Source organism: Dasypus novemcinctus, chromosome 13 (assembly GCF_030445035.2).
Source record: "Dasypus novemcinctus isolate mDasNov1 chromosome 13, mDasNov1.1.hap2, whole genome shotgun sequence".
Classification (NCBI taxonomy): domain Eukaryota; kingdom Metazoa; phylum Chordata; class Mammalia; order Cingulata; family Dasypodidae; genus Dasypus; species Dasypus novemcinctus.
In genome coordinates, this window is record NC_080685.1 from 37,439,290 (window position 1) to 37,461,579 (window position 22,290).

Consider the following 22,290-nt stretch of genomic DNA (forward strand, 5'->3'; position numbering starts at 1 on the left):
ATGTTAGAGTCACTTGCAGCTGTTAGGAAGTTTCTCCATGTCTACTGTGAGTTTTGCCACTGCTGAATAAGGTTGGATTTGCAAGATACTTCCCTAGAAGCTCCTTATATCATTAATCATCAAATATTTCCTTCTTTCACTCCAAGTCTGCAATTCTAGTGACTGCTCTCTGGTGCCCAGGGGTCTCAAATGTGTGTTTGTGAAGCTTTTCATTTCCCAGGAATGTCTGTCCATTATCTAGGGAGGAATAGACAAAAGAAGGGGAAATACTGAGTCAGGCATAGTGGTGGCACTAAAAATAAAATTCAGGAGAGGCACATGAAAGACATTATTTCTCTCCCATGTGAGAATCCTGGCAAACTTTGAAGGAAGCTTCTGGTAGAAAGTAGGGAATGGTGACATCAGCATGACCTGAACTCTACCATGTAAGGTTTGAATTTTGGGCAGTCATGATTTCCTCAGGAAACAGTAGTCTTTTCAACTCCATACACAATATAAAGGCCTGACACTCAAGTATAGGGAACAGAGGTGAAACGAGAGCCACAGGTAAGTGAGTTTTGCTTTTCTATTTCAAAAAATGCATAATGAAATAAAATCTATATGGATAATTTAAAAAATTGCCTGTACTTTCGTATTAAAAGCAGAGCAATAAGAGTTAAAGAAATAGATTCATACTTTTCTCTTAAACTGGATTTTAGTCAAATAATAAAATAGGTTTCCTAGGCCCAAATTGCAAGTTTATTCTTTTCTTTTCTTTTTTTCTGATGTCTAGTGACCTCACTGACCAGACAGGAATTTTGTGCTTGGCAGAATCCAATGAAAGACTTTGGGAAAAAATTTAGCCCCTCTCCTTCCATGTGATTCAAGATTAAAGCAATACAAACCCACAATATAAGAGTAGGGATGTCCAAAAAAAGTTCTGATGTTCCCCACAGTGTCTTATTTTAGTGCCTTTACAGAGATATGGAATATCAAATTCAAGTGGCAAAATCTTCCTTCGGAGTGCACCAAGTGAAGCTCAGCCTGGACTTTGGGCTCCCGGCTTTGGGCTCCAACAGGCTCGGAGAAAAGCCGTCCAGCCACTCTCACTTAAAACTGGACTAACTGCTTCATTCACTTGCTTGGAGTGCTTAGAGGCTCCCATATTTCAAGGGACATCATAGCCTGTGTGGTCAATGCTGAGCTTAGTCTCATTCCTTCTTTTTGACTTAAAGGTTCTTTGTTCTGGTATTTCCATATTTCTTTCCCCATCTTTTTTAGCTGTCAATATCAAGATATGATTTTCTGTGACTAAATTACTAGCTAAAGTAGGTGTTACTGTCATCTTCTAGGCATATCACTCATTCAACAATTATTTATTGGGCCCTCAGAAAATTGAGTTTTCAAAACCTTTTACAACTTTGTGCTTAAACAAGTTAAGAGTTTCCCTCTGAACTGTTTAAGCAAATTTTGACCACAACTGAGCATTCCTTTTTACGTTTTTAATAGAACACCTTTGCCCAGTTTTGCACACAGGTTTCCTACCTGGCTTACCCTGTGAGCAGTGTTGTTCTACCCCCTTCTCCCCTACACTCTCATTGCCTTTCAAGGCATTGATTTTGTTACCTGAAAGTCTGCATAGGAGGAATTTCCTACCATTAGAGGAGCCCCACAGATAGTTCTTTTTTCATAGATTAGATCAAGGGGAAAATGCAAAACCTAAACTGGTCTTATTTCTCTCTCCTTGTTGTATGCGGTTTCATCAGGTTCATGTCATAAATCCACCCCTCCCACTTGCCCTGTCCTTATGGCCCACTCCACCCCATCCCTCCCTGCCCCCTACCCCACTGACCTGACACTCAGCCATATCTATCTGGACTCTCTCAGGGGCCTCTTCTGGCTTTTAGGGGAGAGTGACAAGGGGACTAGAAAGACTAATCTATTTTTTATTTGTGCGTCACAGTTTTCTAAGTATTTTTGCAAATATTCTCTCATAAAAAAGCAATTAAGTGATGGTGTATTGAATTCTGTATTTTATATACTTTATGCATGATATTTTGGTAAACCTACAACTTCTCTAACAAAAAATTTCTTTTAAATCACAGAGATTAGCTCTATACGGGGGGCGGGGCGGGGGGAAGCAATTAAGTAGGCAAGGCAGAACCTTTTACCTTTTAGCAGAGGAACTAAGATTTTGAGAAGTTAAATAGATTGACCTGTGGTCATAAAGCTAATAAAGCAGTTCGGCTCAGCCTTGGACTTCATGGGAATGCAGCAGTAGAATTCCTTTAATTCTGAAATGTCGTATATCCCATGTTTCCTAGGTCAAATTCTAAGACTCAGATACTGCTTCATAGACTGGCAATTTTTTTAAATAACATACTTTTTAATTTTTTTAAAGGCACTTAGAGTATGTAAATGTTAAATACAAATTATGGGGGATTCCCATATGCCCCACTCCCTCCCCCTCCCATACTTTCCCACATTAACAGCATCCTTCATTTGTGTGGTACACTATGTGAACATATTTTGGAGCATTACCTCTAAGCATGGATTATAGTTTACATTGCTGTTTATACTCTCTCCCACACAATTTTGTAAGTTATGACAAGATATATAATGGTCTATATCTGTCATTGCAATGTCATTCAGAACAATTCCCAAGTCCTGAAAATGCCTGCATATTACACCTATTTTTTCCTCTCCCTCCCCTCAGAACCTCCAGTGGCCACTGCCTCCACATCAATGATAACAATTCTTCCATTGCTAGAATCATAGTAAGTCTATAGTAGAATAGCAGTAGGTCTACTCTACTCCATCATTCATTCCCAATCCTGCCTCTAATTGAAAGGGGGCTTAGATCCCATGGGGCAGATGGATGAGACTATCTGCTCCTTGGGATAGTCATTGTCCATCATCATCTCCTTGTTAGCTGTCCTGGGTGAGGCGAATGAACTGGAGAGTAGGTGCTGCAGCTCCGTTGAGATTCAGGGCCCAGCTGGCACATGGACAGCCCGAAGATTTAAGTCTCTTGGATATACACCTATCAACTCTATTACTAACTATAGGTTCAAATAGAAGGGGCAGAAGAGCCATGTGTAGGGAAACCACTACTGAGTCAACTCTTAGACCAGCTACTGAAGCCTTTCCCATTCATATCAGATATTCTGGGTCACCTACATATTCTGGATCCTATATGGGGGAGGAGTGCAAGTTAGAGTAGAGGTGGAGTGCAGGTATTTAAGGAGAAGTATCTGCCATCTTTTCAAGCTGGATTTTACCTGTTTGCAATTAGTGTGAAGGTCAACCCTGGACCAGGCTAAACTCAACAATTGGTCTCTGGAGTGGGGATCAAGGAACGGACGTAGGAAATGAGTGTGTGTGAATGCTTACATTACAAGATGTTTGGAGTGGTTCAGTTCTTTGCACAGATAGCATAATTATAACATGTCTGCTTAGGAAAACAAAATTATCTTGATATTATCCCACAGTTCTGTAAGCTACCACATCATATTGTAGGAGATATGAGAAGGTTGTTCATTTGACTGTTCTGAGCCTTGAGGTGGGCTATTAGAACGAAGAATGACATTGTGATGTAGTCTAAGGTCTAGCTCATCTGGGAGTTTATGGATTCCTTTAGCAAGAGGAACTCTCCCAAGGGAAGAGAGTTATGATTTTGTCTACAGGCAGGCAAAGTCCAAGGAAGTCCTTGGATTCTTAAGTTTATTTTGTTTTTCCCCTCTCTACTCTGCTGTCTTTCTTTGCCAGCCTCACTATTTCTTCCATCTAGCAGTCAAACTGGAAAGGAAGAAGGGGAAAAGTGAGACTTTCTGATTCTGCCCTCAGAGAACTTCTAATCTGGCTGAGAAAATAGTAGAGATTTTTGGGAACCTAATAACAGGCTGAGGTTTTCTGAAAAGGAAGAGAGGCTTGGGATCTATCTTGGGTCAGATTTGACTGGCATTAGGGGATTTAGCTGGGTCTGGGGAAGTAATAAAGTTTTGAAACAGGTTGAAACAGGTTACCTGTCTCTTCTACTCTTAAAACCTTCCCTTTGTTTTTTTTTGCCCCAGCCCATGTTCTCATGTCCTGTCCCATCAGATGCTTCCTCTCCTCTCCCTAGATGTCTATCCACCTTCGGGAGAACAGCACTCAGACCCATATACTGTTGATGAAGGGGGCTCCTGAGAAGATCTTGGACTTTTGCTCTACTTTCCTTCTGAATGGGCAGGAGTATCCTATGGATGATGAAATGAAGAATAATTTTCAAAATGCCTACTTGGAACTAGGAGGTCTAGGGGAACGTGTGCTAGGTGAGGAGGCTAAGTGAGAAGACTTTGAAAAATAGCACAAAAATGATATCATTTGTGGGGTGGAAAATCTAAGATATTGGGGTGGGGATAGGAACATAGATGGTTAAGTAACTGTTACTCCTTTCTTCTCTCTCTACCCAGGGTTCTGCTACTTGAATCTGCCTAGCAATTTCTCCAAGGGATATGCATTTAATACAGAGGAAATGAATTTTCCCATGAAGGACCTTTGTTTTGCGGGGCTCATATCCATGATCGACCCTCCCAGAGCTGCAGTGCCTGATGCTGTGAGCAAGTGTCGTAGTGCAGGGATTAAGGTAAACACCTGAGCACTCGAGGAACCCCTCCCACCTGTCACATGTTGGAGCCACCAATGGAAAACCTTGTCCAGGGTGTATGCTTTATAATGTTGGTTGACTTGAATTGATCTCTACTTACTTGAGCTTATGATATTTAAATCTTAAGAAGTATCCAGGTTAAAAGTCAGTTATTGACCAAGATAATGGCATAAGATCCTCCAGGGTATTGTTCCCCCACAGAACAACTAGCAAAAGCTGACAGATCCATCTTCCACCAAATTTTGGAAAATAATTAAAGGGTTGCCGTAACTTGGTGAGGGCAAATCAAGAAAACACAAATTTAAAAATGGTAGGTGAAGCTCATGGCACCCTTCCTAGCCCCTTTCCCACCCCCTTCCCATCACGGCATGGAGCCAGCCTGTGCTCATTATGGATCCCTGGCCCTATTCCAGAGGAAGCAGAGTAACCCTTGTGTGCGTAATGGGTTGTCTGTATGTTGGCACCAGTTTATCAAGTGGAAGCATGAAAGACTGAGCCAGGAAATTTGTCTCTGGCTGGCCTTCCCAGAACCTGACCTGTAGGTAGAGCAGCTTACAGACAACTAAAGCACCTTAAGAAACAATTAACTTGCAACCTTCCTCTCTACACACACCCCCCCCCCCAACTTCCTTTATGCCTATCATCCCGTCTCTAGCTCTCTGAGACAGCTTGGTTTGCTTATTTCATATTAGAGAGGTCATGTAGTATTTGTCCTTCAATGCCTGGCTTGCTTCACTCAACATATGGTCCCCAAGATTCCTCCATGTTATCCCATGTGTTTATACTGTATTCCTTCTTACAGCTGAATAGTATTCCATTGTATGTATATACCATATTTTATTTATCCATTCATCTGTTGATGGGCATTTGGGTTGATTCCAACTTTTGGCAATAGTGAATAATGCTGCTATGAACATTAATGTGCATATATTGGTTTGTGTCCTGTTTTCAGTTCTTCTGGATATATACCCAAAAGTGGAATTGCTGGGTCATATGGCAAAATTATAGCTAGTTTTTTTGAGAAACTGCCAAACTGTCCCCCAGAATGGCGGGATCCTTCTGCATTTCCACCAGCAGTGGATGAGTGTTCCCATTCCTCCACATCCTCTCCAATACTTTTAGCCTTCTCATTTTTCAAAAGCCTTCAGTCTTGTGGGAGTAAGATGGTATCTCATTGTAGTTTTGATTTGCATTCCCCTACTAGCTAGTGGTTTTGAGCATTTTTTCATGTGCCTTTTAGCCATTGGTGTCTCTTCTTTGGAGAAGCGTCTGTTTAAATCTCTTGCCCATTTTTTAAATGGGTTGTTTGTCTTTTTATTTTTGAGATATAAGAGTTTTTTTTATATGTAGGATATTAGTCTCCTGTCAGATATATGGTTACCAAGTATTTTCTCCCATTGGGTAGGTTGTCTTTTCACTTTCTTGGCAAACTCCTTTGAGGAGCAAAAGGCTTTAATTCTGAGCAAGTCTATTTGTTCTTTTGCTGCTTGTGCTTTGGGTGTGAAGTTCATGAAGCCATTTCTTGTTACAAGGAGGGGGAGAGAGGTATAGAATAGATGGAAGCAGGGTAACGAGGGGCAATGGAAGTGTTCCACAAGATCATGCAATGATGGATATAGGACATGTTAAATTACACCAAAAATGTATAAAAGTCTATAGGCTAAAATGTAAACCATAGTGTAAAACATAAGGTAACTAAAATTTTAGGAACTTGTATAGTCTAAAATATAAACCATAATGTAAACCAAAATGGAACCTTGTTTGTACATCAGCTGCAGCAAATATAACATGAACCTGTAAAAAGATCATTGCTGAGGAAGAGGGAAAAAGAGTTTGATGTTGGATATATGGGAGTCCCCTATATTGTATATGTGAAACACTGTGAACTAAAATTTTTTTGAAGACAAAATAAAAAATTAGAAAAAAAAAAAAAGGATGTAGACACTGAGGAAGAAAGAAATTGCCTTGCCACTGTACAAACAGGGCAATACCTGTTACAGTGATGAAAAGGCAAAACGTCAAAAACAAAGTTTTATAGTATTTTTCATCTTTTAATACCCCAATTTATTTTTATTTTATGTGAGTTTTTCTAAATTAGTATGCATTCTATTTCTAATCTTTAAACCTACCAATATTATTTCATTTTCATATTAATTGAATTTGGCAATGTATTAGGCTTCATTTTTGAAGAAGTTTTGGACCACAGAGAGTTCAACCATGGCAAGGGAGGAACGTTGGTGTGGGGTGTTATTGATGGGGGGACACATGGTTGGGAGGGAGTTCCCCAGGGCATGTATATAAGGTACATAAAAATGTTCAGATATATGTCGGGTATTTTCATCATAATTACAGTTACAAATGACAACTGAGGGAGTGCTGAGTTCCTACCCAGAGGAGCTCTGTCACATTCCCCAGGGGAACAGCAACAATCCCCCAAGTGCAACAGCAAAGACCAACAAAGAAGGATGGTTCAATGATGAGCCCTTGATATGGAGACTATGCTTATGAGTCTGTGTGCCTGGAATATGAACTAGGCCTAGAGCTGCAGGGTGCCTGAGAGTTACCTCCTGAAAGCCTCCATGTTGCTCAAATGTAGCCACTCTGTAAGCCAAATTTAGCATGTAAATGCATTGTCTTCCCCCCAGGGTGGGACATGACTCCCGGGATGGGCCTCCCTGGCACCAAGGGATTACTACGAATCACTAACTGGTGGAGCAACTAGAAAGAGACTTTGAATAAAAGGGTCAACTCAGACCAGCAGAATATCTCAGCCTACATGTAGCATCATGTGTTAAAACTGCTTTTTGACTTAGAATAAAAGGGGGAAATGGCAAAGACAAATGAGTTTATATGGCTAAGAGTCTTCAAAAAAGTCAGGAGGTCATCAGAGGGGTCATGTTTACACATACCTCAGCAGGATACAACCCCAGGTACTGGTGCATCTGAGGGCTACGGAGACACACAGGTTCTATGGTCATGGCAGATGGCTCTGGAGTTCAGTGCCATGTCAGTGGGCCCTACTTTGAAATCTGTATTCCTGAGTATGATGGCGTTGGACTCAGATGTGACCTTTCTGCACATTTCTCTTCAGTCACTTTTCCTAAACCTGTGGTTGGTGCTAGGGTTGGTGTATGCTCAGAAGACTTGAATCTCTGGACTGTCCATGTGCCAGCTGGGCCCTGAGCCTCAGCAGAGTTGCAACTCCTACTCTCTGGTTCATTGGACTTGCACAGGTCAGCTAACAGGGAGGTGAAGATGGTCAACCACCACACCAGGGAACCTAGAGTGCCTACGACTGCAAGCAGGAGAATTGCATCCATTAGTCATGTGGGATCTAAGCCCCCTTTCGATATAGAGGTGGAGTGGACATCACCATCCCATCCTAGGGTCCACAGGATGAAGGAATAAAATATGGATTAGATTGGACTTACTGATATTCTACTATAGAACTATTGTGACTAGTAATGAAAGAAATTGTAACATTGATGTGGAGAAAGTGGTCACGGTAGTTGCTGAGGGCAGGGAGAGGGAAGAAGTGATGTGATGTGAGGGCATTTTTGGGACTTGGAGTTGTCCTAAATGATATTGCAGGGACAGATGCTAGACATTATATATCCTGCTATAACCCACTGAATGTACTGGAGAAGCGTGTAAAACTACAATGTAAGTTATTATCCATGTGGAGCAGCAGTGCTCCAAAATGTATTCACCAAATGCAATGAATACGCCACACTGATGAAAGCAGTTGTTGATGTGGGAGGAGTGACATGGGGGTGAGTGGGGGGTATATGGGACGCTCTCATATTTTTTAATGTAACATTTTTTGTGATCTATGTATCTTCAAAAAAGTACAATTAAAAAATGATGGGGGTGGGGTGGTGGGCAATGGGGTATATGGGAACCTCTTATGTTTTTTTTTAAAGATTTATTTATTTATTTCTCTCCCCTTCCCCTCCACCCCGGTTGTCTGTTCTCTGTGTCTATTTGCTGCATCTTCTTTGTCCGCTTCTGTTGTTGTCAGCGGCACGGGAATCTGTGTTTCTTTTTGCTTCATCATCTTGTGTCATTTCTCCATGTGGGCAGCACCATTCTTAGGCAGGCTGCACTTTCTTTTGCCCTGGACGGCTCTCCTTACGGGGCCCGCTACTTGCGCATGGGGCTCCCCTACACGGGGGACACCCATGAATGACATGGCACTCCTTGCCTGCATCAGCACTGTGCATGGGCCAGCTGCACACGGGTCAAGGAGGCCCGGGGTTTGAACCGTGGACCTCCCATGTGGTAGACGGACACCCTAACCACTGGGCCAAGTCCGCCACCTCTTATGTTTTTTAATGTAACATTTTGTTTGATCTATTTATCTTTTTTTAAAAGACAATAAAAATTTTAAAAATAAAAGAAACAATTAAGTCAAAGTGGCCTGGAGCAAAGAATTACCTGCATTAATCATTCAATAGAGCACCCATGAAGGGAAGAAAGTTTATTTCATAGAGAGTAGAGGAGACTTCAAATTCCTATACATGGGGGAATTCCTAAGGCCACTAAACACAAACCAGGACAAGAAACCATTTCTGACAGGCTCAAATAAGACTGAGAGGACCCTGCACTTCATATTTGCCTAAGGATGATAGGAGAGCTGAACTCTGAAGGAAACCTCCATCCAAAGCAGAGTCAATTTGCAAGACTGTGAAACGAGTTTTTGGTGTTAATTTGTTTTTGTTAGCTCCTGGTTCTCAAGGAAATCTCTGATATATCAATAACTGATACAAACTTAAGGAACAGGCAGCTCAAGGACAAAATCCCAGAGTTAACATATTAAAATATCAAAATATACAATGTGAAACAAAAGTTACAAGATAAACAGGAAATGATGACCTGTCCAAAGGAAGAAGAGAGAAACCATTAATAACAAAGGTCAGGCTTTGGACATACCAGAAAAGCTTTCAAAAAATGGTCTTCAATATGCTCAAGGAAATAAAACACACACACAAAAAAAGGACTAAAGGATAACAGGAAAACAATAAATGAAAAATACAAGAATCTGAATATAAAGATAGAAACTTTAAAAGGTAACCAAACAGAATTACTGGAGTTGAAGACCACAGTAATGGAAATGATAAATTCCCTAGAGGGTTTCAACAGCAGATTGGAGCTGGCAGAAGAAAAAAAATCAGTGAACTCAAAGACTTTGACAGTTAAAATCATTCAACCTGAGAAGCAGAAATAAAAAAGAATGTAAAAAGTGAAGAGACCCTCAGAGACCTGTGGGATATCATCATGCATACTAATATACACATTGTGGGTGTGCCAGAAGAAGAAAGAAAGGTGCAGAAAGACTATTCAAAGAAATAAAGGCAGAAAATATCCCAAGGAATCCCAATGAAGCCCAAATAGGAAAAACTCAAGAGAATAACACCCAGACACAAAACAGTCATACTGAATGCCAAGGACAAAGAGTTTCAAAAGCTGCAAGAGTAAAGCAATGTGTTATGTACAAGGTAACCCCAATAAGATGAAGTGCTGATTTCTCTTCAGAAACCCAAGTAGCAAACAGAGTGGGATGAAATATTTAAAGTGCATCCCAACTAATAATTGTATGTCTGGTGAAACTGTCTTTCAGGAAAAAACATTACTAGATAAACAAAAATTGAAGGAGTTTGTTACCACTAGACCTTCCCTACAAGCAATACTAAAGGGAGTTCTTCTGACTGAAAGGAAAGGACACTAGATAGTGGATCAAAGTAGCATAAAGAAATAAAGACCTAGAGATAACCATATGTAATTATAAATGCCACTACTACCGTATTGTATTATTTGGTATGTAACTCCACTTTTTATTTCCTATAGGTTCTAAAATGCAAATACATAAAAAGTAATGATAGGCGGCGGACTTGGCCAAGTGGTTAGGGCACCCGTCTACCACATGGGATGTCCACGGTTCAAACCCCAGGCCTCCTTGACCCATGTGCAGCTGGCCCATGCACAGTGCTGATGCATGCAAGGAGTGCCCTGCCACGCAGGGGTGTCCCTCGCATAGGGGAGCCCCACGCACAAGGAGCACGCCCCATAAGGAAAGCTTCCCAGTGTGAAAGAAAGTGCAGCCTGCCTAAAAATGGCACCGCCCTCACGAAGAGCTGACACAACAAGATGCTGCAACCGAAAGAAACACAGATTCCCATGCCGCTGACAACAACAGAAGCGGACAAAGAAGATGCAGCAAATAGACACAGAGACCAGACAACTGGGGTGGGGGGGAGGAAGGGGAGAGAAATAAATAAATAAATCTTTTTTTTTTTTTAAAGTAATGATAAACCTATAGTTTTGGACATACAATGTATAAAAACATCATTTGTAACAAGTACATTAAAAAGGTGGGGAAATGGAGGGTGTAGCAGTTTGATATGGTTATGAATTCCAAAAATAGATACTGGATTATGTTTGTAATGTGATCCATACCTGGGCATGACTGAGTTATTATTAAGGCATTGAGTCCCCACCCTTTAGTGGCATGGCAAAGAACAGAGTTGAGGGTTTTTGATGTTGGAGTTTGATGCTGAAGCCTTAAGCTGGAGGCCCAGGAGGTAAGGTCACAGAGGAAACAGAAGCAAGCCCCAGGAAGAGAGGAAACCTGAGCCCAGGAAAGAGAAACCTGAGGAAGGGAGGAACCCAGGAAGCCTGAACATTCACAGATGTTGGCAGCTATCTTGCTTCAACACAAGGAAATAGACTTTGGTAAGGGAAGTAACTTATGCTTTATGGCCTGAGCTAAGCTCCTACCCCAAATAAATACCCTTTATAAAAACCAACCAATTTCTGGTATTTTGCACCAACACCTCTTTGGCTGACTAATACAGAGGGGTATAGGAAAGTGTTTGTATATGTTTTGAAGTTAAGTTCCTATTAAATAAAACATGATTATTTTAGATTTAAGATGTAAAACTTTAACTCAAGTTAACCACAAAGAAAATATATGCAAAAATATATACAGTAGGGAATATGAAGGGACTCAAAATGATACACTACAAAAAAAGTATTAATAGAAGAATTGAGGAACAATAAAATGTATAAGCCAAAATGGCAAAATCACTGAAGAAAGTCTTGCTTTCTAAATAGTTACTTTAATGTAAGTGGATTAAGTTCTCCAGCCCAAAGGTGGAGATTGGCAGAATTGATAACTAAGTATGACGCAAGGATAATATAATATTTATAAGCAACTACCTTAAATTCAAAGATACAAGTAGGTTGAAAGTAAAATGATGAAAACAATATATATGCCATACAGATAGTAACCAAAAGAGATCTGGGATAGCTATACTAGCATCACATAAAAGAGAATTTAAGCCAAAAACTGTTATGAGGGTCAAAGAAGATCATTGCATATTAATAAAGGGGTCAATTCAACAAGAAGGCCTAACAATTATAAAAATATATGTACCTAATCGCAGACCCCCAAAATATATGAAGTAAATATTGAAAGGTTTGAATGGAGAAATAGTTCTACATTAATAGTAGGGGACTTCAATATACCACTTCAAAAAATGGATAGAACATCTAGACAGATGTTCAATAAGGAAATAGAAGACTTGAACAATACCATAAACTAAGTAGACCTAACAGACATACATAGAACACTTCACCCAACAGAAGCAGAATACACATTCTTATCAAGTGTACATGGATCATTCTCCAGGATAGACCATATCTTAGACCACAAAACACATCACAATAAATTCAAAACTGTTAAAATTATACAATGTATTTCTCCCAACCACAATGGAATGAAAATAGAAATGAATAACAGAAGGAGAACTGGAAAATTCACAAATAAACAATACATTTGTAAACAAGAAAGGAGTCAAAGAAGAAATCACAAGGGGAATTAGCAAATATCTTACATACTAAAATTATGAGATTCAGCAAAGGCCGTGCTGAGAGGGAAATTTATACCCCCAATGCTTACGTTAAAAAAGAAGAAGGATCTCAAATCAGGGATTTAATCTCATAACTGGAGGACCTAGGTTTAAAAAAGAGCACTCTAAACACAGAGTGAGCAAAAGGGTGAAATAACAAAGATTAAAGTGGAGATAAATGAAATAGAGAATAAAATACAATAGAATCAACAAAACCAAATTTGGTTCTTCAAAAATATCCATAAAATAGACGAACCTTTAGCTAGATTGAGAAAATGAGAGAGGGTGCAAGTAACTAAAATCAAAATTGAAAGATGGGACTTTACTATAGATACCACAGAAGTAAAAAATTATAAAAGGATACTTTGAACAACTGTATGATAACAAACTAGAATCCTAGATGAATCCTAGACAAATTCCTGAAGACTAGGCTGGAGTAGGCTGGGGATAATCTGTAGAGGCTGCCTCCCAGGGCTGGCTGCCCAGGAGATGGCAACTGAAGCAAGAGGCCTCAGCAATTTCTAGGTCCTGGCGGCAGGTTTGCAGGTCTTATAGTTTTTTACCTTCTTTTGTACCCTAAACAAACAGAAATTTAAGAGATATTTTGAATAATTCCCACTTTCCCAATTGAGGTTGCTTTGTGGCACAGTTGTAAGACATACACAATAACCACCCTCCAGTTTTTGGAGGACCAGATGTAACAGATATTTAGGAGGTTGTCCCACAGGATATCCTTCAAAGTCAACTCTGAAATGGTGTTAAGACTTATGCAGGGCTGCTGAATATTGCAAGTCTGCTGAATGAAAGAGATAGGATAAGGGATGCCTATCAGCAAAGTTTTTACAAAGAAATGATAGTGGAACAGGTGTTTCCGGGTAACCATGCATTCTGGCTTTTGGAATAAATGGGATTAGAAAAATTAAAATAAAGTGTTCTCATTATATTTGCCACCAACTGAAGCTTTTAGTTGCATGAAGATACTTGGCTCTTGCTGTGAACCTGGCCCCCTCCGATAGCAGCAGCCAGGTTTTTTTTTGTTTTGTTTTTTGTTTTTTAAGATTTATTTATTTATTTATTTCTCTCCCCTTCCCCCTGCCCCGGTTGTCTGTTCTCTGTGTTTATTTTGCTGCATCATCTTCTTTGTCCGCTTCTGTTGTTGTCAGCGGCACGGGAATCTGTTTCTTTTTGTTGCTCATCTTGTTGTGTCAGCTCTCCGTGTGGGTGGCGCCATTCTTAGGCAGGCTGCACTTTCTTTCGTACTGAGCGGCTCTCCTTACGGGGCGCACTCCTTGCACGTGGGGGTCCCCTACGCAGGGGACACCCCTGTGTGGCACAGCACTCCTTGCGCGCATCAGCACTGCACATGGGCCAGCTCCACACGGGTCAAGGAGGCCCGGGGTTTGAACCGTGGACCTCCCATGTGGTAGACGGACGCCCTAACCACTGGGCCAAGTCTGCTTCCCAGCAGCCAGGTTTTGAACACTGTCATGACTGCCTACAGTAACATCATCAACACTGGAAAATTTCTCTCAGCTCTCTCTGATCTGGGGGAAAAGGCTACAGGGAACAAAAGGGCAGCTTGCAAGATTATGTGGGAATATCAGAGGTATAGTCAGCCCGAAGAAGTTGGAAATGAAATTCTTTTAGTGCCTGGCAAATTCCAGAAACTGCTAGATGCCCTTTACTTCAAAGGGGGCCATTCTTCTATTGTATGTATGCATCTCAATGCTCTGGGAAATTGTGTCCTAGGAACTCATTCTTGGGGTGATTGACTTTGTATTTTGATTTCTCTTGCTTGGGTTGGAGGTGGTACTGCCAGAAACTTCAATAGAACAGTCTATCTCAATATTTAAACTGGGCTAGGTCCTTGGAATGTATGAGGATGTTACCATACCTGTTCAATAGGTCTTAGGTCACTACTGGTGTGCCACTGGAAAGCTTTCAGGGCAGTATAAATCTGAAAGACATCAACAAGGGCTCAGGCAGCCTGAACTGCATCTGGAAGACTATCTTCCCAGATCCTCACCAGTTACCAGGTGCCCCACAGGCCAACCTTGGTGGAGAAGATCCAGTGCTCCACAGCTGACCAGTACACTTGGAATCAGTGGTTGAAGGTAATAGATCATAGTGGGATTTTACTGGGTCTCTAGCAATCATACTTTAGTTAGCACTTTCTTGTCTTTTTCCAGTTAAGTCAGGGGTGCCAGTGTTGTAATGATGAGTATTGATTTTTGGGGAAAAAATCTTTCAAGGTTTCTTTCAATGCTTTGAAAGTAAATAACCTGCCTTTTCAAAACCTTTGCTCCTAGAAGCAGTTAGTCACAGTCACCGTTTCCTTCTGCCTCCCACTGAAGCTTGAAAAACTGTGCTTGGAAGGCATTTATTGTGCTAAGGCAAGAAACATAACAGTGAACCACAGACATGGCTACCATCCTGGCAGAGCACTCAGTCCAGTGGGGGAGAAAGACAATCATACCACAGAGAAGTTATAAGTGCTGTAATATGGGAAGAACAGAATGCATGGAAGCACAGAGCATAAGCACCTATGGGCTGGTACCAGATATCTAAAAATAAGTGAAAACCCAGTGGCAGGGTGAAGCAGTGGGAGGAAGAGAGGTAGAGTAAGGATCTGTTTGCACCTAGGCTTAGATGAAATTTTGCAAGGCAAATGGATTCTAGATATTTCTTTATTAGCACTTGTACTATGTGTAGGTGTTTTTGTCTTGGAACTTAAGAAAGTAGAATAGCTTTTGGAGCAGTTAAGTGAAATTATGATCACAATACACCCAGAACCCTGGGTTTGTAGCACGAGTTCCTGGGAATGAGTTACAAAAAACCCTGTTGAATGAGTGTGGCATTCTGTTAGTTCTTAGAGGAGAAAGATGAAGGAGCTGGGGCCTCCATGAAGATAGCTCTTTGCTCCTCTTCCATCCTCTCCCCAACTCAGGTAATCATGGTAACAGGAGATCATCCCATTACAGCCAAGGCCATTGCCAAGGGTGTGGGCATCATCTCAGAAAACTCTGAGACAGTGGAGGACGTTGCTACCCGGCTTAACATCCCTGTCAGCCAGGTCAATCCCAGGTGAGACCCTTAAAACACTCAGATCTGCCATTTTTTTTCTTCTTCCCTAGCCTGCCCCAACCAGATACCATTTACTAAAGCTCTAGGAAGTCCTTTCAGAAGGTATGGTGTAGAGGGTTTATATATTGTAAAGTAAAACACCATAAGAACATGACCAAGTTAATATGTCACTGGATTTTCAGAGGAAATGGGACAAAAGTGGTAGAGAAAGGGAGAACTGGTTGGGGAAAGGGTGTGGAATGTGTTGATTTGGGGATAGTTTATGGCTGGGACAAATGAAGAAATTTGGAGTAAAGGAGAAACAACAATTAGGTTATAGTAAAGATTGGGTAGAGGGCACCAGGATCCCTAATAAAGTTTTGTCCCTCAGAACTAGCCCTTAGAAATTCTTTTCCCTCAGTGATGTCAAAGCCATTGTGGTACACGGCTCAGAACTAAAAGATATGCCATCAGAGCAGCTTGACGAGATCCTTAAAACCCACGCAGAGATTGTGTTTGCACGGACCTCTCCTCAGCAGAAGCTCATCATTGTAGAGGGGTGTCAGAGGCAGGTAAGGGAGACAAAGGATCTCTGAGGGCTTTGATAGAAATCATGTGGCACAACCTAGCCCCAAACCAGTCACAGGAATGTGTGGGCTAGGCTAGAAGAGTCTCAAAAGAGTATCCCACCCTGAACCTTAGTTATGAGCTTCAGTTTGGACGCTCCCTGAAAGTTTTATTTATTTATTTATTAATGATTTATTTATTTATTTATTTATTATTTCTCTCCCCTTCCCCCCCCCACAACCCGGTTGTCTGTTCTCTGTGTCTATTTGCTGCGTCTTCTTTGTCCGCTTCTGTTGTTGTCAGCGGCACAGGAATCTGTCTCTTTGGGTTGCGTCATCTTGTTGTGTCAGCTCTCCGTGTGTGTGGCACCATTCCTGGGCAGGCTGCACTTTCTCTCCCACTGGGCAGCTCTCCTTATGGGGCACAAGTCCTTATGGGGTGCACTCCTTGCACGTGGGGCTCCCCTACATGGGGGACACTCCTGCGTGGCACGGCACTCTTTGCACGCATCAGCACTGCGCATGGGCCAGCTCCACACGGGTCAAGGAGGCCCGGGGTTTGAACCGCAGACCTCCCATGTGGTAGACGGACGCCCTAACCACTGGGCCAAGTCCACCGCCTCTCTGAAGGTTTTACTATCCCAGGATGAACAGGAAAAAGAAGGGTCAAGTATCCATGATTACATCAGGAAAGAAGGGGTGCTGAAATCAAACTGGTCTTTGGGACTGGTCCTGAATTTGACACAGTAATCATTTCCCTCTCTTTGTCTGGACTCTCCCTAGGGAGCCATTGTGGCAGTGACAGGGGATGGGGTGAATGACTCCCCCGCACTGAAGAAGGCTGACATTGGCATTGCCATGGGCATCACTGGCTCTGATGTCTCTAAGCAAGCAGCTGACATGATCTTGCTGGATGACAACTTTGCTTCCATTGTCACGGGTGTGGAGGAGGGTGAGGAAAACCACGGGGGTTGGGACTTGACCTTTGGAATTTGGTGGAACTTGGTCTCCATCTTGTTCCTTTTGCCCCTTATTCAACCTCCATGATCCTGGGGAAAACTACCATAATATAAAGTTTTACAAATTAAATTCAGGTAGTAGGTAGAACATCCCTGTTTGGGCTATTTTCTGTGGGATCTGAAGAAGTCTAGATTTCCTAGGAGACTGGATTCTGGTATAGCATCTTATATTCTTTCTCTTCTCACTGGGATTCAAGTGAGTCTACAGCATGTTCAAAGATGTAGCCATATCCTGGAACCCCGCATTCCTCACGTAATCCTCAGAAAGGCCCCCTGGGAATCTGTTGACTGAATGATGATGACACATCAACATGAGTTGGGTTCTAATCAATTAATTCTCTGCATGAGCCAAATTAAGTCCCCTCTTTCCCACAGAATTCTGATGAAAACACCCATAGGTAATCAGGAGAACTCTAGAATTCTTCATCGCAGGCTCCTTGCTTTCTGCCTAGAGCTATCTTATTAAAACATAAGACAATCCACATAGTCATGAGGTTACTATTTTCTTGAGATCCAACACAATCCCAACACTTTACTAGGTATTTTATATCCATTGAATTTGATATGTTCCTTTGAGCATCAATTATGTTCCAGTCACTTTTCTAGTTGCTGGGGATACAGCAGTGGGAAAAAGACACAAATTTCAGCCCTCATTGAACTAATTTCTGGTGGGGAGAGACAGACAATAAAAATAAGTAAGTTGCATCATATATTAAAAGGAGATAAATGAAATAGAAAAAAAAATAAAGCAGGGAGGGCAGGGGGAATTGTGCTTTTGGAAAAGGTAATCAGGGAAGGACTCAGCAGTCATGCAAGGCAGGAGGACGGAAGTTCAGAGAGGTGAGGGGTACCCAAGAGCAAGTTATGGCAGAAAATGGGATTAAAACCCAAGTCTGTCCTAAGCCCAGGCTATTTCCACTTCAACTGAATGCTTCTAAAGGCTTTTATACTGGCATTTTCAGACACCCCCAAGTAGTAACCAGACCCAACCATCCTTACTTTTCAGAGTTTAGATAACATTAGCTATGTTGAATCCAAGAACAAAGACTATACAGACATGGAATGTTAATAAATCATGTCTCTGATTAATAATCACACAATTTAGAAACCAAATGCTGAGATCTAGGACCTCTGGGCACTTTCATGGACCATGACACTATTTTATAGTTGTCTATCTACCCAGGAGCTGATTTGTGGGAGGGGTGTCCTCTGTGCTTCTCACAAAAGGTTGACCATACTCCCCAGGCCGCCTCATCTTTGACAACCTTAAGAAGTCCATCGCCTACACCCTGACCAGCAACATCCCTGAGATCACCCCCTTCCTGCTGTTCATCATCCTCAGTATCCCCCTGCCACTGGGGACCATAACCATCCTCTGCATTGACCTGGGCACTGACATGGTGAGGACCAAGCTGGGTTCTAGTTCAAGGATTCCTGTGAGGTGGACTGAGAAAATGCATGTCAAGGGAGAGGGACAGATCTCCAGTTACTTCTGAGTTTCCTTTTGAACTTTGTGCCCCGGTTGCTCCCATCCTTCATCTTCCAGGTCCCTGCTATTTCTCTGGCTTACGAATTAGCTGAAAGTGACATCATGAAGAGGGGTCCACGGAATCCAAAGACTGATAATCTGGTGAACAACCGTCTCATCGGCATGGCCTATGGACAGATTGGTGAGGACAGGGGGATGAGGGGTTAAAGGATCAGGGAGTGCCTGCACCTACCTGGGCATCTGAGCTATCTCAGGAAGATGTTTTCTTTATTAACAACAAACCATATTAGGCCCTGGGAAAACAAAGAGCCATTGATCTCTGAAGTGCCCTTAACTTATAGTCAAGTCAAGAAGGAACAAGCACAGATAAACTGATAGCACCTTTCCAAGTGCCAAATGAGTATAGAAAGACCATGCTGCAGGAGTACACAGAAAGCAGGCACACCAAGTATGAGGATAATGAGAGAGGCCCTTGGGGGAGCTAGGACTCCAACCGGGAGTTGGAAGACAGTGCTTAAACTAGTAAATGTACGTTCAGGCGTGGAGGTCCAGGAGGAGAGGGGAAATTCCCACAGTGTGGTTGGAGAAGAGTGACTAAACCAGATTGGTGGCAGCCTTAGACCTTAATCCTGATAACGACACAGTGGAAGATAAAGTTGTAGACACAGGTAGCATTTATTTTGGGGCTGCCTTGAAAGAATTTGACAGGCATTAGAGTCCTTTGACCATGAGTATTCAGGGAGTGAGGTGGGTTTGGGAACTTTGGGAACAGGGGAAATCATCCCAATATCTAGGGGAGGAAACACATGGAAAAAGCACAGATTTAGGAGCCAGACTTATGTTTAAATTTCAGTCTCACCACTTAGTACCTGTATAACCCTGGGCAATAACTGTATACTTTTTATGATTCATTTTCCCACATATGAAGTGTAGGTAATAGTGCAGAATTGTGAGAATCGATATCCACAATGCCCACACAATGCCTAGCTCTACAGTTAGTGGGCAAAAATCAATGTCAGCTATTGCTGTGGTTCAGGATTGAGGAATGGAGGTTTTGACTAGGGGGAAGGCAAGGAGAAGATGGGAGACATATGAGGACAAGACTTGATAAGTATTTGATGACAGAGGAAATGCCAAAGGAGTCAAGATGCTGAGGTCCTTTCCAGTTTTAAGATTATATGACTCAAAACTGACGCTGAGTTGAGTTCAGAAAAAGTCCCCATAGAGGTGACAGGATCAGAATTTTGATAGTGAGAATCTTCAGCATTGCTGCTAAGACACACACTAACCCAATTATAAGCAAGTCCCAGTCCCCACCCCTTCCATGTTCTGCTTTTTTGGATTCTTCTGTGAACCAAGTTTCCCTCTCCTGTGACTCTGTCACTTACAGGGATGATCCAGGCTCTGGCTGGATTCTTCACCTACTTTGTGATTCTGGCCGAGAATGGTTTTAAACCTTTTGATCTGCTGGGTATCCGCCTCAACTGGGACAATCGATTATTCAATGACTTGGAGGATAGCTACGGGCAGGAGTGGGTGAGTAGAAGGGGTTGAGTAGAAGGGGTAATCAATAAAAGTGAGAAGGCAAGAGAAGTTAGCAAATTGTTGAAGAGTTGGAGAATGAAGGCACCAGGCAGATAGAACTGGTATCTTCAGTAAATATTCTTCTCTTAGTTTACAATGATCTCATTTCCATTCATTCCTACTGCCTGTTGTCATCCTTACCTTCCTGGATCTCTCAGTTCCCATAGAGCTGGATGTCCTCTTAGTCATCAGAACTTTTCTGGGCTGATTTCTGTTCTTCCAGGTTCTAACCATGTTTGCCCTAGTAATGCATGCTGGATCCTGTCTTTTCCTGTTAAGCAACTTTCCTCCATAAAAGCTCAAATAATATGATTTCAAATCTGAAAGCCTATTTTCTTTGTATAGTCTTCCCTGTCATTCTAAACCCTTTTAGACCTAGAGGATGCCTCTTTATAGTAGTCTTTCCTAACATCCAAGATGAAACACTCGAACTGAAGCCTGCCCCTCAGCAATATGTGTTTAAGTGTGTTTTTTTGTATTTGCGAACACTCCTGTCATAATTTCTTAAGAGAGTGGGAGATATGACACCAATTATTGCTAGAATTAAATTATAGAAGACACACAGTCTATTATCATTATTCTGTAAGTGAGGAAACTGAGCCCAGAAAGTTTTAATGACTTGCTCAAAGGTCTACAGTGTATCCTTAGAAAAACTGGGCTAGAATTTGGGACTCTTTATACTGGCCCAGCGCTTTTCCCATTTCATCATGATACCTCCAAACAAAACTTATATCAGATTTCTCAAAAGTGTACTTGGGATGAGAGAATTGTGGGAAGATAGTGGAATAGAAGCTCCAAAAATCAATTTCTCCACCAGAACAACTATTAAACTGGCAGAAATTGCCTGAATCAACTGGAAATTCCAGAGTCTAGAAGAATACTATGCAGCATCCAGGGAAGAACAGGCAGAAAAGGCTGGTAAATCACAATAAATACCAGTGAATTGCACTCACTGGGCATGGCTACTCTTGTCCATCCCCCAGCCTCACACAGCATACAGCAGTGAAGAACTCAATGTCTGCCCCTTTTGCAGCTTGCTAGTGCCAGGGTGGGATATAAAGACATAGTTTCCCAGGAATAGAGGATGTGCGGTCCAATCACTGATCACTGCTTTTGATCAGCTGCTTCAAATTACTAGGGACCTGGCTCAGAGGGTAGCAATTATTCCAACCTACCTTGGGCAAAAGTGGCAGAAGAACCTTAAAGACAATACCTTTCCTTAAAGCAATGGAAAACAGTTAAAGGGCGACATTAACTGGGTTATTGCCAAATCAAGAAAATGCAGCTTCAAAAAGCCATAGGACGGAAGCGGATTTGGCTCAACTGATAGAGTGTCTGCCTACCACATGGGAGGTCCAGGGTTCAAATCTAGGGCCTCCTGACTTGTGTGATGAGCTGGCCCACACACAGTGTCGATGTGCGCAAGGAGTGCTATGCCACGCAGGGGTATCCCCCATGTAGGGGAGCCCCACGCGCAAGGAGTGCACCCTCTAAGGACAGCCACCCCATGCAACAAAAGCGCAGCCTGCCTAGGAGTAGTGCCGCACACATGGAGAGCTGATGCAGCAAGATGATGCCGCTGACAAGAATACAAGTGGACACAGAAGAGCACACAGCAGATGGACACAGAGAGCAGACAACTGGCAGGGGGGCGGGGAGGGGAAGAGGAGAGAAATAAATAAATAAATAAAATTTTTAAAAAGCCATAGTAGCAGGAAGTGGTTGTGGCTCAACTGATAGCGCATCCACCTACCATATGAAGGGTGCAGGGTTCAATACCCAGGGCCTCTTGAACCATATGGTGAGCTGGCCCATGTGCAGTGCTGCCGTGTGCAAGGAGTACTGTGTCATGCAGGGATGTCCCCTGCTGAGGAGTGTCCCTCGCATAGGGGTGCCCCATGTGCAAGGAGTGTGCCCCGCAAGGAGAGTTGCCCCATGCGAAAAAAGCACAGCTCACCCAGGAGTAGCACCACACACACAGAGACCTGATGCAGCATGATGATGCAACAAAAAAAGCGACACGGTTTTCTGG

General features: G+C 42.2%; 1 protein-coding gene across 4 annotated transcripts in view; it reads left to right on the forward strand.

Moving 5' to 3' along the window:
* Positions 1–22,290, forward strand: part of LOC101444307 (sodium/potassium-transporting ATPase subunit alpha-4) — a 58,885-nt gene that overhangs the window by 18,139 nt on the left and 18,456 nt on the right. For 3 of the 4 annotated variants that reach the window (XM_004448427.3, XM_058309947.2, XM_058309949.2), the window contains 8 exons: positions 4,103–4,292; positions 4,434–4,606; positions 15,485–15,621; positions 16,022–16,172; positions 16,950–17,118; positions 18,431–18,585; positions 18,732–18,855; positions 20,065–20,210. In XM_004448427.3, coding sequence (XP_004448484.2) covers positions 4,103–4,292; positions 4,434–4,606; positions 15,485–15,621; positions 16,022–16,172; positions 16,950–17,118; positions 18,431–18,585; positions 18,732–18,855; positions 20,065–20,210 — 1,245 coding nt within the window. The remainder of the gene's footprint in view (positions 1–4,102; positions 4,293–4,433; positions 4,607–15,484; positions 15,622–16,021; positions 16,173–16,949; positions 17,119–18,430; positions 18,586–18,731; positions 18,856–20,064; positions 20,211–22,290) is intronic. The other variant, XM_058309948.2, reaches the window with a different exon arrangement.